The sequence below is a fragment of the Caloenas nicobarica genome, chromosome 5 (genome assembly GCF_036013445.1).
Source record: "Caloenas nicobarica isolate bCalNic1 chromosome 5, bCalNic1.hap1, whole genome shotgun sequence".
NCBI classification, from domain to species: Eukaryota; Metazoa; Chordata; class Aves; order Columbiformes; family Columbidae; genus Caloenas; species Caloenas nicobarica.
Window position 1 is genome coordinate 50,216,463 of NC_088249.1, and position 18,841 is coordinate 50,235,303.

General features: G+C 38.4%; 1 protein-coding gene across 5 annotated transcripts in view; it reads right to left on the reverse strand.

Moving 5' to 3' along the window:
- Positions 1-18,841, reverse strand: part of CHID1 (chitinase domain containing 1) — a 119,468-nt gene that overhangs the window by 69,149 nt on the left and 31,478 nt on the right. For all 5 annotated transcript variants that reach the window (XR_010606310.1, XR_010606309.1, XM_065636040.1 and 2 more), the window contains one exon: positions 1,912-2,013. Coding sequence is in view for 3 of the 5 variants with exons in the window: in XM_065636040.1 (XP_065492112.1) it covers positions 1,912-2,013 (102 nt within the window). In the remaining 2 variants the exon portion in view is untranslated. The remainder of the gene's footprint in view (positions 1-1,911; positions 2,014-18,841) is intronic.

The following is an 18,841-nucleotide window of genomic DNA, read 5'->3' on the forward strand; positions in this document are numbered from 1 at the left end:
AAAAAACTGTAAAATCAGTTACTGCTAATCAAGACACGTTCCAACGATTGTTTAACACTTACTTATGGATAAAACCCTTAACAGGCAATTATCTAACAAAAAGCTACGTTAGGAAAAATAGGAGAGCCTTAATACACAGAGTAATTCAATTGTCATACATTTAGTATCAGAATATCATGCTCATTCTACTCACATCTCATCAGAGAGGAGAGCAGGCCTTATCACAAACACTCACTAACATGATAAAAGGAAAAGCATATTTTAGTCTTACAAATATCAACATCTTCTACTTCCTTCTAATTATTTGCCTCAAAGCCTTCGGGATATCTGTACCATTGAAACTCAATGTGCTGACACAATATAGGAATGTTGCCAGAAATTGTGTTCATATTTAAAAGCAAAAAAATTGTGAAAACACATATTTATTATTCTGTATTTCATATACTCAAAGCAAATTCAAGCAAAAAATATTCGAACTCTTTTTACCAAATATTTTCTCAGATTAAAAGCACTATATCTCAAAAAGTTTCTTTCAAATACTATAGATGTGAACTCAAGAATGCTTCCCTCTTCCTTTCGAGTAAAAAAGATTGGCAGCTCTCCAAGTGAGGTCTAAGTAACTGAAAGTGCCAATGAAAGCATAAAGATGTGACTGCACCATAACAGAACCTGTGATTTTAACATGACACAAAGCATGGTGCGGCTTTGCCACATTGTAAAGATGCGGGCTACAGCACAGTCTTTAAAAATGCATTCAGGGTTCCAGATGGGTTTTATAGCCTGTACAAAAGCCCTTGGCACCTCACCTTCATAGATGTTCGATTTACCTAGAGGAAAGCTAAACTGGATACATCTATGCTACATTATTCCAGCAAGAGAGTAACAAAAAAACCTGTTATAACTTCAGTAAACATTACTGTCTATGTTCTCCCCTAGGCTGCAAGGCTTGAAGATGTAGAGAGAGACCTGGGGAGAGATAGGAAGGAGGTATATAAATTCTTTTCAGAAGAGAGAGAAGTTCCTTTCTGTTAAACCTGTCTAGACATTATCAGAATGCTAATATACTACAGGTGATAAAGGTTTTAGTGATGTAATAAACACAAAAAGATGGTATTTCTAAATCTGCTGTTTTACCACAAATATGAACTCTGGACAGCCACCTTGAAGCAAGATATACAGAATCTCCCAGGAATTCCAAAAGCATATCCTTACTTGCATTTTGGAGATGAAATGAACATGCTTTTGCAGAACAGTAACATAAAGAGTCTCTGTAAAGTTTAAGGACCTCTCAACTACACTGCTGTTCCACAATCACACAGTTAAAAATGTTAAGTTCTTGAAAATGAATATTCATGCGTAGGGTTTTGTGTTAGTTTTCAGTCAGATCAGCTCCCTGCATGAGCAGCTTTATCAGTACAACAGAGGGACCAGCGGAAGAACAGAAAAACATATTAAAGCATGTCCACATTACCAGTGCCGCCAAAAGGCAGTCTCTTGCCTCAGGATGAAGCAAATGAGTTGCCAATTGTGCTCTAAAGATATTTTTTTCAACAATGACATGTACTAGATTATTCATGTACAGAATTGTGCTACATAACTAAAACCAAAAGAACCTGGCCTAGAACCTATAAAGTATCAGGGAACTAGTAAAGGGATAATTTTTTAGCTTGAGTGAAAAGCCTTTCACAACATTAGGGTGCCAAATATATACTACTGTTAAAAATGTTCTGAATTATTGGCTTGTTCAAAAATCACCTATCCTAAATACTAATCCAGAACTTCAGTATCTGATACAGTTAAAACACACTATCCACTTTACTAAAAAATGAATTCATACTGTAGATCTAATAGTGACTTAACTGGGAATCAGTTCCATCAGCAATCTTTTTCGAATTTTAGACAGAGTCTTACCGTTGTGGTGTTGAATAGTCGTATGTCATGAGACTGAAGCTGTCTATTGCAGAAGCCAACTGATCAAATTCTTTCTTTGTGAACATTCCTGGCTGGCTAGTCCTTTTAAAACAAAAACAATGGGAAGAGATAAATTACTACGATAACCTGTCTCATTTTCTCCTTCAGGTTTCATACCATTTGATTAGGTAAGAAAAATCTTTCATTCTGAGGTGACAAAAAAAAGATACTTCAGTACCATTCTTATAATAAATGTGTAAGAAAAAAAAATATTTGAAGAATCAGACTTCCACAGCATACTTACCAAATAAGCATTTCCAGCATGGCTACAGTAGTGACTAAAAGGGCTGTGGACTGATCAAATTGCCTTAGGTAGCAATCGATGGCATTCAAAGCTTTTACAAAACCCTTAATTGTTTGGCCTGGTTTTGATACTTATAAAACTAAGTTATCTGAGCCATACTTAAATAAATGGATGGGTGTAGCTGTTAATACAAAGATACAAACCAAAAGTAATTTTTCTATTAATCTCAAAAAGAACTATAACTTCAGTTTGTACTGTACTTAAGAAATTTCATCTCGCCTGTGAAAAACACTTAGGTTTCTTTTCATTCCCTTCCAAGAGAGTCCTAAAAAGCAGGCGGCTAATTGTCCTGATTTTGTTAAAAACAAATTTCTCTTTTAGTGAATTTCCCTGTCAGCTAAAGCCTTCTTATTAACTGCGTTTTCTGAAAAGTTAGATACATGTTTTGGTAGACATAGCAATGGTATGCAAGGTCATTGATAAAGATGCATTTCAGGAGATGTGCAAGCAGGAGGTGAACTGAAACTGACCAACTAAGTATTCCATCCCATTCACCTGATACTTCATATAAAAGTGGGAGATCATGAGGATCTCGCCCCTTTTTCCTTATGGCCGACATTAGGAGAGGACCTTGTGAGTTGTCCCTGCAAACTGAGGCCTAGTGACAGACTGAATCCAGTTCCGGTTGGCTGCAGAGTCCAGTCCAGGACTTCGGGTGCCAGTCCTATATCTGCTGGAGCAGTTGCCGGGACTTTCAAGATTGATTTTGTATATTTTGTATTATTTTATCTATTTTTATTAGTAGCATTAGTAAAACCTTTTTAATTTTTCCAACTCTCTTCTCTTGGTCCTTCTTTCCCTCCCAATCGCCTGCCTTAGTGGGAAGGGGGGAGAGGGAGGGGCTAAAGAAGGAAAGGTTGGGGGGAGAGGGGGTTAACAATACATCTGCCACGGTTTATTGTCACCCTGCAATCAAACCTCGACACTAATACAACTGCCTTCTTTTAGCAAAAGACTATATAAACCTCTTTTCTTTAGACAAAATCAAGCTCATTTCTTTCTTCCTTTAGGGGGGAAGAAGAAATCCATTCTATGACCTTCTCTAGACAAAAGTCTAGTTACGCCTTCTGTTTATCTTCGTAGGAAATATGGAACATAATTCTTACTTTCTCCTCTTTTTTTTTTTGTTTATTCTTCATTTACAAAATCTAGCACTGGGTTAATATCTACCTGAGCTTTGTGGGTGAGGAGGTGTATTTTTGATGGTTTTGGACTCATGGAAACTAACTTCCTTCATCCATTCAACTCTGAAATAATGCACACAAGTTGCCTGAAAACGCTGAATCTTAACTTAAAACTAGCAGCACACACAGCACAGCAGGGAACATAAGGCAGTCCTAATAACCTTGCAAAGATGGGACTGAACTAAGGAGAAGGTGCTGCCAGGAGAACCATGTCTTCAGCCAGAGGGCTCTGAAGCACATTAAGATGAGACAGACAGGTAGGTAAGTAGCATATTGTCCTAAATAGCCTGGGAGAACAGGGCTCATTGAGAGGAGAGGGGGGAGGGAAAGAAGAAGAGGGAGAGGGAGAAGAGGAAAAAGTGGTTTAACAGCTACAAACTCTGTGGTGCAACTCTGTCATTCGAGAGGTAGGCTTAAGAGGACTGAACAAGATTCCTCTAGAGAACAGAGGAGAGAGACTGAAGAATCCAGACCTTCCCAGTAATATAAACCACCACTTCATCTAGAATTTAGTAGTTAACCCCTGTCTAGACGAGGTACACATTAAAACTACTCATACTCATACTTAAATGTAAAAAAACCCAAAAAGACGTTCATTGACACATGCAAGCAATAAACTGAAAAATCACTTATTCTGAACCTTATCACTTTTGGATCAGTGTGTGAATTCTCAGCTGAACAATATGTGCTGAGTGGATCACCAGAGCATAACAGCATTCATTTATCAGTTTACAATGACACTTTCTGTTCCATCATATTAGGAAAGAGGTTAACAGAGTACAGGTTACAAAGTGGGGCAGATTAAGTCACTTAACATGCCTGTCATGTTATAAGGGTGCAAAGCATGAATGATATTTGCAAGTCAGGTCAATGAATCTGACCAAACATACACTGGACTATGTAGCTGTAATTAGTATGAAGCACAGTGGTGTTCTAGAAATCTCAAGTTTTCAGAACCAGTAATATACTTATCATATTAAGAAGAAATCCTGTCACTTTTCTTCTGTGGTTTTAACAGGTTAAAACAAATCTTCACTTCTGGAACCTATTACTGGACCTCAGCTTTTTCCATAGTTATCTGCTTGTTATTTACTGCAATTGCAAACTACAGTTGTTCTACAAGAATAACAAAAATGAAAGATATCTTTGAAACAATATCATGGCAACTTGGATGTCTCTAGGCAAAGCAATTCCCCAACACACAATCCAGCAAAACACATTTTCAGTAAATTGATTGTGATTACTCATGAAGGGAAAAGCAGAAGTAATTATGTATTAGATATTAAGGCAAGTTGGATTGCTTTATATTAAGCTGGGTAGTACTTGAATAAAATTTGTATATGTAACTTGCCCTCTACATCCTTTTTTTGTATACACTGTCAAGGAATATTTAAAAAAAAAAAAAAGGTTAAAATGGATATTGTTGTTATTTTCTCCAAAGGAAGCTTGTAAGTGAACTATTTCCACTACAAATGAAGGCCATCTGAGGAGCAAGGTCATACACTTCCAAATTGGAAGAAACCCAGTGGCAATGAATATGCTTTGTCCATTCATGGATAGTGTTAAAGCACCATCGCTCTTCACAGAAAACAAGCACCATTCACCAGCTCAATCAGGACCACCGGTCAACTCTGCTCTAGTCAAGCACTTCAGGAAACTGTCCACTGGAACAAAAACAAGACTACTGATTCACACCTCTAGATTTTTTTTTTTTGTTTTTAATCATAGAATAGTTTGGGTTGGAAGGGACCTTCAAAGGTCATCTAATCCAACCCCTCTGCAGTGAGCAGAGACATCTAGAACTAGATCACATTGTTCAGACCCCTGTCCAGCCTGGCCTCGAGTGTTTCCAGGGATGGAGTATCAACCTCAATAGCCTCAATCTCCCCTCCTTTAGTTTAAAACCATTACCCCTTGTCCTATCACAAGAGGCCCTGCTAAAAAGTCTGTCCCCATCTTTCTTACAGGCCCCTTTTAAGTACTGAAAGGTCTCCACAGAGCCTTCTCTTCTCCAGGCTGAACAACCCCAACTCTCTCAGCCTGTCCTCATAGGAGAGGTGTTCCAGGACTCTGATCATTTTTATGTCCCTCCTCTGGACCCTCCCCAACAGGTTCATGTCTTTCCTGTACCAAGGGCTCCAGAGCTGGATGCAGGACTCCAGGTGGGGTTTCACCAGAGCAGAGTAGAGGGGCAGAATCACCTCCCTCAAGCTGCTGGCCATGTTCCTTCTGATGAGGCCCAAGATACAATTGGCCTTCTGGGCTGCAAGAGCACATTGCCAGGTCATGTCCAATCTTTTGTCTACCAGTACCCCGAAGTCCTTCTCCACAGGGCTGCTCTCAATCCCCTCATCCCCCAGCCTGTATTGATACTGGGGGTTGCCCTGACCCCGGTGCAGGCTTTGCACTTGGCCTTGTTGAACCTCACGACGTTCACATGGGCCGATGTCCTGAGCTTGTCCAGGTCCCTCTGGATGGCATCCTGTCCCTCAGGCTTGTCAACCACATCACTCAGCCCAGTATCATCCACAATCATTCTGAGTCAAGAAAACTGGCGCTCAAGGATAAAAACGTAATATTTTTCTACAGCTATTATGCTTCTCATTTTAGGTTTTCCAATCATTCTGATATTTAATCATAAAGTTAACTCAAGGGCAGGTATGTTCTACTGACTATATGGTTGGGAAAATGAACAGGGAGAAAGTCAAGAAACTTGGCACAAAATGTGCAAAGTCTATGAGAATAAAAGTTTCGAATTCTAATCCAAAAGCCTGTAATTCTTCTAAGCCTTGAATATAATTTCCAAAATATTCAGTGAAGTGGCAGAAACTTCATCATCATTTATTAGCATTGTACAACATACATGCTAAAGACGGCTTGTTATTTAATTGTCAGATGACAAAAACTTGGTGATTTTATTTGCTCACTATCAATATCACAAACGTGAAAGAACAGAAGTCAAGGGTGTGAACATGAATAATAGGAAAAGCATATTATTTAACATAGCTGAAAAGTCTCTTCACATGCAAGCAGCCCTGACCTCTGAACTGCTTCATTTGCTTTGAGTTCACCATAAGTCACCATTCAGAAGTTACATCTCGTTTGGAGTCTAACAAATGTACTTATTAAAAGAGTGAAGTTGAACATTGAATAAAAGAGAAATATGCTGTTTAAAGAAACCTGCTCCTATTGGCCTAAAATATACTGAAATTATGCAATATGTACCATAAATATGAAACAATTTGGATTCAACAAGTAAATTTAAGCAGAAAAGGGTATTTTTTTAGTGTTAGCTTATACTAAATCCTTTTTATTGCTGTTCTAAGAGGCAGACACTTCATATGATATTTGCATTCGTATTTTTCTAACTCAATACCTTAAGCAAATGTCATTCAGTTTCCTTAACATTCTGCTCAAATGCACTAGTGTTCTTAGGTGATTCTTATTTCACTGTTCAACATAGTTAAGTCTGAAACTTATTAAATACTAGCAAAACCCCCAACTATTCAGGTTTGGAAATGTCCATCTAATCTTGACAAAATCTGCATCTATATGGACTGTAAAAGTTGCTCCATGGGGAGAAATTCACCACAGAGATGAAATTTATGGCACTTTAAATGCAGTAAAAACACCTCCAATACTATATATACAACAAATCATTCATTTCAGCTAAAGTCTCAATATAATGTTGGTCATGATGTGTATCGGACATTATCCTAGGTGCTTGTGCTGGCTGACAACAGGCTCAATATGAGTCAGCAGTGTGTGCCCTGGCAGCCAAGAGAGCAAAGCGCATCCTGGGTGCATCAAACACAGCGTAACCAGCCAGGCATAAGAGGTGATTATCCCGTGTGTTTAGCCTTGGTGTGGCCTCATCTTGAGTACAGTGCAGTTCTGGGCCCCACAGTTTAAGAAGTATGTGAAGGTCCTTGAATGTGTCCAGAGGAGGGCAACAAACTGGTGATGAAAGGGCTGGAAGGAATGTCCTAAGAGGAGTGGTTAAGGACTTCAGATTTGTCTATTTTGGACAAAAGGAGGCTGAGGAGGGACCTCATTGTTCTCTACAGCTTCCTGAGGAGGGGATGTGGAGAGGGAGGTGCACTTCTCCCTGGGATCCAGTCGCAGAACACCTGGGAATGGTTCAAAGCTGTGTCAGGGGAGGTTTACACTTGACACTATGATGCATTTCTTAACAGACAGGGTGCTCTCTGGACCACTCTCTGGAAGTTTGGTATTGTGAATCTGTATTGAAAACACTGGAACGGGCTTCCTAGAATGTTGGTCAATGTCCCAAGCCTGTGTTTAAGAGGCATTTGGAAAATGCCCTTAATTGTATGCTTTTACTTTTGGTCAGCCGTTAATTGATCAGGCAGTTGGCCTAGATGATTGTTGTAGGTGCCTTTCAATGGAAAATATTCTGTTCTATTTTTATTGTCCCTTTATAGGGAATCACTGAGTTACTGAGAGAAAAAATACTCTACTTTTTGAGCACAATGTTTAAGACAAATATTTCTAAGGGGTGACACACTGCTTTTCTTGTACAGAGAACAGCTGTCCCTGAGACACATCAAAACTTTTGCTTTAGACCAGCCCATCACCTTGAGATGTGACAAAGCTTCCCCCACACACTTTTAAGAGATGCATTTTCTTGGATAAAATACTGACTTTCCTGCTGAAACCTTGTTTACATAGCCCAGTATTAATTTCTTCCCATTCTTAGTTATGTCACTTTTGACTTGACTTCTTGACTTTTGACTTGAGCTTCTTGGCTCCTTCACTTTGTTGAGAGATTCATCATTTTCATTTGTAGGCTCCTGACCCAAATTTCTGCTAGACAACACAGCAAGAACAACTATTACCCTGAGAGCATAGGTCTCATTTGCACATATTCCCAACAATTTGTCAGTATTTTCCAACAGCACACTGCTATCTATATATATGCATATATAAACTATTACGGGGACAACATTAAAGACTTAGAAGAAATCACCTGTTTTCCTTGGTATTTCTGTATACACAGCTTAGAATTTCACAGTCCCTTTTTACCATTGTATACTTTCACATCTACAATAAGTGCAGGGGAGTTTGTTTCATAGCCTAGAATGTCTATTACCTGAATCTTCCAAATAGCATATGGTTATATGTATCAAAATTCCCATTAGTGCTTTACTGATAAGTATTTCTGTAAGGCTTTGACTTTGTAGTCTTTCATATTGAAACACTAGAAAAAATACTTCATGCATGCAAGCCACTTTCATTTATTTTTCAAATGAATCTATATTCTCAATTATTTCTTGTGTCACTATGACTACTCTCAAAATGAAATAAGGGAAAAAAAAAGGTCTTGTAACTGACTGCTATTCCTGCAAGTTCGAACTGTATTCTTGTTTGGTTACATCCCCTTCTCCCTCCCTTACAAAAGAGAAGTTTTCTGTATCCTCACATCTTTGAATAGTCCTTGATAATGAAAAACTGACTGATTTCCTGTCTCCTGTACACATCTATTTCAGAAGTCATCTTCTCAGTCATGACTTAATTTTCTTGTTGTGCATAATTCTGTTTTCTCTGTAAAGCAACTGTTTGCCGATCTTCCCTTCTCCCATCTTTCTTCACCATCAGATATTATTGGTTTTCATAGCTCCTTGCAATTAGCTGCACTAAAGTATAATGCTACTGCATTTTATGAACACAGACCACTGAATTCAGTTAACACACAATCACTGAATAAAAATTCACCGTTTCTTCCTGCATCCAGTCTGTTCCACAGCAACTAGGAGAAAGCTAAAATCTGTATTCTGTGCATCCACAATTATAGACATTGATAATGAAGCAGTCAAATGCAGGAACAAGTTAAATCTGATACCATTTTCTTTTCAGGAAAAATCCTCTTGGTAGTTTTGTAACTACCCTATGTCATTTTAGGTTTTCTAAAACTCTGTAAGGATGACAGCTACTGAAGTAATTCTCCACTATCAGTATTTAGAAAACAGCTCTAAGCAGATCCTGGTTTCTGTGGGTGTTTTGCACCTGGATTCTCTGGTGTCTTACAGATGTTCCATTTACAATGCCTCCTCACTGCCAGGTCTTGGGAAAAAAGGTGGGTCACCTTCATCCATCCAGCTGCCTATTTTCATGAAGAGGTAGACAACTGCCTATTAAAACTCTGTGTCTATGTCAATTTTGTTTGAAACTGGTCAAATACTAAAAAAGCTTTCATTGAGAGATGAAGAACAGAACAGATAAAGCTTACAGACACCTTGTTTCCTCAGAAATCGTGCTAAAAATAGGATTAAGGTCTGTGTGCATTAGTATTGGATCAAGCAGGCAAGTCAACAATAAGACCTTGACACAATACCCCTATTCAAAGCTATGAACAACAATGACAGATTTAATTATTGCTGTCAAAAAAAGTACATGCCCACACTGAATAACCAAAACCCAGAGATTCTCAGACAGATGAAAACATCTTTAATACAGAGTGGGGGCTGAATTCCATGCAGTTGATCAGAGATTTTAAAAAGAACAGTATGATCTCCTCTCTCCCTCAGTGAGCACATCCTTGAAGACAATGTATTAAGGCATTTACAGAAATGGATGTGACTCATTAAGCATTTTGTAAAATGCGCATGCTTGTTATTCAAATACATTCACAAGCATTTGTAACACAGCATTCTTTTTCTCTATTTCCTTTCTAAAGACAAAACGTTGCAAGTCCTGAAGAATTGCATACAATGATATAATCCAAATCTCTGTTAAATTGGAGCCTCAACACAGTATCTGATTTTGTAGCCTATAAATCCAGATCAATATGACAAATCAGGGACTGTACATTGCAAAAGCAAAAGTGTTAGTCCACTGAACCATAGTGTTGAGGTGAGTTTGTTGCAGGAGAAACAAATAACAAATTCCAAGTTAGTATTATATATAATATATCTATTTATTTTTACAATCTGTACAAAAGTCCCATTCCTTGTAAAACAGAAATAAAAATTAAACTGAAAGGTAACTCCGTAAAACCAGTGCAATCACCACTGCTCACATTTCCCAGGGGAAAGGGACCTGGGGGTCCTGGTGGACAGCAGGATGACCACGAGCCAGCACTGTGCCCTTGTGGCCAAGAAGGCCAATGGCATCCTGGGGTGTATTAGAAGCGGGGTGGTTAGTAGGTCGAGAGAGGTTCTCCTTCCCCTCTACTCTGCCCTGGTGAGACCTCATCTGGAATATTGTGTCCAGTTCTGGGCCCCTCAGTTCAAGAAGGACAGGGAACTGCTGGAGAGAGTCCAGCGCAGAGCCACAAAGATGATTAAGGGAGTGGAGCATCTCCCTTATGAGGAAAGGCTGAGGGAGCTGGGTCTCTTTAGCTTGGAGAAGGGGAGACTAGAGGGGTGACCTCAGTAATGTTTATAAATATATAAAGGGTGGGTGTCACGAGGATGGAGCCAGGCTCTTCTCGGTGACAACCAACAGTAAGACAAGGGGTAATGGGTTCAAGCTGGAACACAAGAGGTTCCACTTAAATTTGAGAAGAAACTTCTTCTCAGTGAGGGTGACGGAACACTGGAACAGGCTGCCCAGGGAGGTTGTGGATTCTCCTTCTCTGGAGACATTCAAAACCCGTCTGGATGCCTTCCTGTGTAACCTCATCTAGGTGTTCCTGCTCCAGCAGGGGGATTGGACTAGATGATCTTTTGAGGTCCCTTCCAATCCCTAACATTCTGTGATTCTGTGATTCTTCCAGTTGTGGCTTTTTATCTGGTTCTACTCTCAGAACACTCTCCCAATTTCATACATCATCCCAAGAGATAAAAATTCTGAAAGAATGAGCAAATCAAAAAAAAAAAGGGGGATTTTAATGGAAATATAACAATTTAGCAGTTAATTTCTAATGAGTTAGAACAGTCTGAATATCCCAAGATAATTACTTTAGCAAGCCTGGACTAGGCATTAGGGAGAAACTTCTAATGGTGCAGGTAGTCTGGAAGTAGCAACACTCATTCATTGGTAGATTTTAACAGCTTGTCAGAAAAACTTCTATCAAAAGTCACCAAGCTATGGTTTATTTTGCCTTCGGATAATGCACCTTCCAATACTACTGTCTACTACTCAGAACAGTAGCTTAAATTCAGAAAAAAACCCCTGCAACCCTACTTACGAACTGTCTCTGGCTGGTGCACTAATTTCATGATAAGGATTGTAAAATTCAGATGCCTTCAAAGAGCATGAGGGCTATCTGTCAGTTGTCCACAGAAAAGATCACAATTTAAAATAAAAAAATATCTCTACCAAACGCACCCTAAAAACACAAACATGTCTGATTTTATTAGCATTACTACACTAGGGGACTGTAAATGGTAACAGACTGACAAGTAAAAACTTGCTGTATTTTCATCAGGAAACAAAATTGCGTCCGTGTACCAAATGAAATTTTTGCAGAGCATTGAGGGCTGGCACTCTTCCTTAATATACATATCCCATCCCAGCTGTTGTCTTCGCAGTACTTTCTCTTCAAATAGAGAGAAACACGGGTTCTGTTCTTGTCACGAAGTAGCCTACACTGTTTTCATGAAGCCAAACTAATTGCCTGTGGCCCATCTGGTTTAAACCAGTAACAGAAGTCAAGAAGGAGAATTATGCCAACAATTATATGTCCTGAAAAGAAAGTATGAAATCCCAATAGACACCGAGGGACAAATAAGCCTGAAAACTGCATCCTCAGAGCTGAGGCATACTGACAGGCCAGTCTGCATAATTTACACTGTATTTTTCAAGTAACTTAAGAATTTGCATATGAAACTCTTATGCCAACATCAGAAATTCATCTGTTTGGCAAAAAGAGACAATCTGAAAATACCAAGGAAGAAAAAATATCTTTTGTCATTGCATTTACTGTTTCCATTTTTGGGGAGGTTAACTGCTCTCCTTTAATGCTGTTTCTGTTGGGTTGCTTCAGCCTCTTCAGAGGAGTCGTGCAAGCAAGACTATGCATAAATGAACATCCACTGTGTCACCATTTGGTTCTCCTAATATCCAAATTATTCTAGTGCCCTTCATGCCAGGGCTTCATGCCTAGGCAAGCCATGCTCCAATAGCAGAACATCATGCAAAACAAGCTTGTACTCTGGAGCATATGAGCCTAATTTAAAAACTCTAACACACCAAATATAGGCTTAATTCCTCCTTGCAAAGTTTTGAAAGTTTTCCAACTTAATCCTGAAACTTATGCAGTAATTGCTCTATAGCGGCTGCCTCAGAATTGGTAGAGCTACAAATGCCAGACATGGCGAGGAACACGTTCCACTCTTTCTTCTCTTTGACTGACACTAGTTGACCTACAGATTATTTTAATGATTCTCCCTAGTGGAAGTTCAAAAACTGATGTGTACACCTGTTTCAGCACACATCAGTGCAGTCAGACCTTGGCTGCATTCGTTTTATATAGTAAGGCATAGCCTTTAAAAAGCCACTTCTAAGAACAGATTTGTTCCTCTCAAGTCCTCTCTAAATCTATACAAAATGCATTGAACCTACCAGGGCTGCAGTCAGAGACATGCATTACTGAACTGACAGCCCAACAAACAGCAGCAAAAACAGGGAAGTCATTGGCAAGGGGAACAGATGTAGTTTAGAGCCATTAACAAGCATCCATACTGACTGTAGCTAACAGAATTCAGTTAAAAAGAAATATCACTGACAGACCTATGCTTTAAACCTTTATACAGGGAAGAAACAAAATCCACGAGCCCAACAGCATGACCCTGAGTATGATTCAATAGCATTACTATAATTTGGAGAGGTTATCAAATTTTCTCCAGTATTTGTTACTCAGAAGTAGACAGTAGTCATTTCCTACCCAGTTTTCTGCTCTCCTCAATATAAACTCCTGTCTTAAGCTGTATCTTTGTGATCCAAGCCACTCACATTTTTTACTGTTCTCTAATACACAATAAAAACTATTATGCCAGTCTGCTAGCCTAGACAGCCCACTTAAGAGTCATTTCTATACCTTCTTGAGTGCTAGATTTTACACACAGAGCCCAATTTCAAAATCTCTTGATATGTAACTCTACTCTTCATATTCCTGACAGTGCCTTTTTTTTTAGGATACTCACACGAAGATTGACAGCTACAGGAAAAATGAAGGGCAGTGTGCTATTATCAACTAGGCACAACAAATAGGAAACTCTGCATAGTTAATAGTTTTCAGATTTTCTTTCCCAAGTCCCATTTTCTGTATATTGCTTGCCCAAAGAGACGGTCTTCCAGCATCAAATTCCTTTATTAGCAACAGCAAGCATGGGAGACCATACTTGGTGTGTAGACTAGATAACTCTACAATGAATACAGACTGATCATCTTTAGAATTGCTTGCTTTTACAAGACCTCATTTGTCAAATTGGAAGGAAAAGAAAGATAATCAGACATTTAGAAAGATCAAAAAAGTGCAGCAATAGTATTATTGATTCCAACAAAATAAGATTATTATAGTCAGCTTTCTTACAAACATTTTAACCTTTTATAACGTTAAGTGTAGGCATCGGTAAAATTGAATCCTACTTAATAAACGCAACTCTACAAAGTTGTTTTTCTAGTATGCTGTTATTTGACATAATCTGATAATTTAAAACTCCACCTGAAACAAGCAACAGGCCTCCTATTGCTTTGATCTCTGGCATTATTTACTTATCAAAATTTCAAAGCTTTACCTTCTGGACCACATAGCCCTGCCTGAGAATAACGTTAAAAGTAAGTGATGGTTCCCATTTCATTCCAAAACAGAGACATATTAGAAGCTGTTTATAATTTAATAGAATTTGTTTACTTTACATTATCATAAAAATTACCCTGTTGTTTACTTGTGTATTCCGCATGAGAATTACTACTTGCTAGAAATGCTTCTAAGTAAAACAGTGCATAGGTACTGGAATAGTGAACCCACAAATATATCAATCTGCGTACGCAAAGTTATGGCAAGGCAAATGAATCTGCAATAACTTCTAAAGATGATAGACTCCAGGTGAAAAACACAGGTCACCTTAATAATTACAAGTATCCATTCATAGTCAACTTCTAAGAGACTAAAATACCTGTTTCCTTTATCACATATGCAAAACACTAGTCAGTCATGGCATCCATTGAGCTGGGCAACTGTGAGGTCAACAAGCAATTTTCCATCATGTATTCTTCATACTTTTCAGCTAAATATATATGTGTGTTTATAGAAAAGGAGAAAAAGAACATGACAGCACAAAGGAGAAGGAGGGACAAGTTGTCTGCCCTGCTGTCATTCTTTCCCAAGAGGCAGGGTAGAAAAACTAAGCTGATATCCACTGCTACTGGACAGTAGTAATGAAGGCTGCATAGATTCTGGTAATTTTAATTTCACAGCAGCTCTGGAAAGAAAGAGCTGAAGCTACTTACAACAGCCTTTCATTGTCTGCAATGTTTTCGCAGCAAGAAAAAAGAATAAACTGAGTAGCTAAAATCTTAATTTTGGAGAAGTGGAAGTTTAGAGGTAGAAAATACTGACAGTGCATACCTAGCTTTAACTAACAGGGAGAGAGGCTGTAGGTTGGTTTTTTTGCTTTTTTTTACTCTTATATAGGCAAATATGAACATCCGAAGTTAGGGATGCTTGCTGTATTTTGGATGAGTAGCATACATTATATTCAAATATTTGAAGAGAGTAAAGTGGTTTGGGGTCCTGTGGCTTTCAAATGAAAGCTGCTGAACTACTGCTGGGCATCTCAAGAAGCCAATAAAGACAGACAAATTTGATACGGATTATTTGCCAAGACTGCAGTAGCTTCAATATGCTCTTTTCAAAGTCTAGAATCTAAAAAGCTGAAAAACAAAAGACATGCTCAACTACAGATTGACCTGCATGTGTTTCACAGGCAAGTAACGAGCTGCAAGCAAGACTGCCACACAGCAAAGGAGTATTTTTTCAAACTTTCTAAAAAAGGAACAGGTATTAAAACAGCATTACAGTGAGGTAAGCTGAAGAACCTAAATATCAAAACTTCTGCTTTGCAGGGTGTTTTGACTTTGACTGGCCTGCTTTTCAGCCATCTCTGGTTCCAGCTGCTTAACAAAGAGATTTTCATTAATTCAGTTGTCTGGCTTTCTTTTAAAGTTCAGAGAGCAAATGCATATTGTTTACCATTTTCTTCTTGTATTTAACTTAAGAGATTATCCTAATTTTAGCATAACAAAGGTAGTAACAACTTGAACTTTTTCAGCAAGTACATTTTAAAAAAGATAAATCACTTCAAAGTGCTGGGGGGGGGCTGTCCGTTCCCCAAATCCATTGTACATAACTTGCTGACAGCATACAGAACAAATTTAGGATTCCCTCCAATATGAAGGTGGGTCTTGATCCATAAAACTTATGGTGAGGTGTAAGAGACAGCTGATTCTCACAACAAATGAAAAACACAAGGAAACATCCACCTATTCTGAACAGTCAACTAGTGGTCTAAAAGAACAAAACCCCATTACATAAATATCTCTTCGTAAACAGCAGAGACACTAGAAAAAGTTTCCCAATTTGTCCAGAAAAGTTTTCTCTTCACTTTTTACTCCATCAGAAGAACTGTTTTTTAACAAGATAACATCTTGTTTTCCTGGAAATACAATTTCTCCTTTCCCATAGAAAGAACTAGTATACTCCAAACTTTACAAGCCCACATACAGTGCCAGAGGATTTCAGCTATTTTTTTTTAGAAAAGACTAAATACTTGTCCAGATTACTAACAGTTCTGCCTAAATGGGATGACACTAAATATGAATCTGTATTAACTGCCTCTTGTTTTCCCCAGGAATCTCCTAAAAGCAGCTAGGTTAATTCCATATATTTACATCTCACCATAGCAGACCTTACTGTTCAACAAGAGACAAATGCCATTTCAAAGCTACCAGACAAGACAGACACGTTTTCATTACAGACATACACAAATCTAGAATCAGTCTTGACTACCCTCTGCCCCCGCTACTATAAAACTAAAGCAAAACAAGTATAAAACATTCTTCCCGACCTTGTTCAGGAATATCAACAGATCCAGCTCCTAGAACAATGACTGCTATCATGAAGATTTTCAAAATAGTACTAAACACCATTTGAGCACAAAATGCATTCTCTTTAATGGCTTAAATCAAAAGCACTTTGAGGCTGAAAAGAGGAAAATTACTGAATCACAGTAAAACACTGTCAAGGCTTTATAATCTCCCTACTCTAAAAACAGTGATATAGTAATGGCTCTTAAGATATTTTCAGTTTTTCTTGAAGTACCTTATCTCACAATGCATACGTAAACCAACAATATCTTCTGCCAGCATCTTCTCACTGCTTTTTGTCAAGTGTCAAATCTCAGCATAACCCAAGTCTTAAGACATCAGACTGTTTGAAATGCAAAAAGTGCTATTATTTTCAACTCTTTTTTTTTCTGATCAAACAAGAGATCTGCCACAGTAAGAAGCAGCAGTTAAAAATAATGGTTGGGATATAACTGCACTTAGCTCAGAATGGATGGGAAGAAGAAACACACTTTGACACGCTGTGCTTCACATACAGATATGACAAACTTTTCAGAGCAAGGAGAAAACAGCCAGCACAGTATTTGACAGAAAATGTTTTGCCATTGGCATGTTTTGTCAATTTTAGACAACTCATGAAAATTCACATAAAGTTATAAATTTAATAGTATGGGTCTCTTCAGTGTTTTAGACATTATTTTGGAAATGTTTACCTGTCATTTTAATTCACTGAGGCTGAAAACAAGCACAGAAAGTCTCGATTTGAGAAAAGAATGCCAAAACCTGGATAGGTATCTTCAGCACTCTCCATTCTTTTGCTGGGTCTGCCCCACCCACCCCTTTTTAATCACAACTAAAAGAAAAACATACCTTGGTTTCTAGCTTACCTAAAATTTTAGTAGGAAGACCTAACAAAGAAAGCCTTCAAAAGTATCTATTAAAAAAAGAATAAGGCTAGCTTAAGTCTTAAGTGTATCCCTTGCACAAGGAACTGCCCACAGCTCTTCGCGAGAAATGGGGGGAAGGTGTATTTGTAAATGTTTGCTTTGTTCCTGGGACAGAGGAAAAAAGTTTCACACCAAAGCATATTTTGTCTTCTTTTGCCCACTGGCTTAGCTCTGCTTCCTTGCACTCTTCTGCTGAACAGGCATTTACGGAGCATTGATTCCACCACCAAAAGAAACGAATAAAGGTGCTGCTCTCCCTTTTCTCCTCACACAGCTCTGCATCACCTGCTACCTAGATGTGTATCATCAAGTCACAAAACGCGTATGAAGATTGCAAAATTTTCCTAGGTGTTTCTACAGTGTTTTGCCATCTGACGTTGTTCTTTTTCTAGCATTCAATCTAAGAATTCTTTATCATGAACTAAGAGTATTTTTATCCGTTTCTTCCAGGCTGATGTAAAGACCAATGTATGACTGTCACTTACACAGCCCCTGTTGACACATTCGAAGACTTATTATGTCTCCTGACACTTTTTTCCTCTTTTTAATATACTAAATACAGTTTTTCAAACTTTTCTCAAAGGAGACATTATCTACCCTTCTAGCCATTTTTCTTGCTTTCCTCTTAACGGTCTCATTTTTCCACATCATCCTATAGATATAGTACCCCAGACTCAGTTTTCATGAGTGCCTAGCACTGAAAGCAGAATAATTACCTTTTGACACCCTGAAAGCTCCCCGCCAATTATCTCAAAACAAAAAGTGTCCTACAGCTCGCAGAACCACTGCCTTGGCATTTTTAAATTGTCTGATCCTCTTCCAACACAGGTGTCCCCAGAAAGTTTCCATGAATTTCCATGTTTTACTTCCGCCTCATTAGAATTGTATTTTATATCCATCTTTGCCTAATTTCATGACATTAATCCCAGGTAAATTTAATGTTTCTGGAATATATTCAAGATGTGATCACCTCCTGTTAAATGTTTACTTACCAGTCTGATATCTTCCACAAACTTAAAAACAAGCCACCAGAGCTAGACTTTTAGGAATATGCTTTAGGTCACTTTCATATGAGATACATTGCCCTACCACTTCTTTGGCCCAGATTTGTCAAAGGTCCAGCAGCCTCTGCAGAGGACCAGCAAAGATCAATTTTTATACTGCATATACGACATGTCTAATGTATCCAGAATATACTAGACTTGCTAGGCATGTGCCACACAGTTTATATGGGCCATTCTATACAATCTGTTCTATACCATGTGGACACAAATTTCTTCCTGGAAAATCTAAGGACCATGGCTTAAAATAGATGGTTCAGGGAACCATAAATTAAGGAAGATGTAGGAGATTTATAGAGAATCCAGAGAAGAAGGATCGAAGGTCTAGAAAATATGATCCAT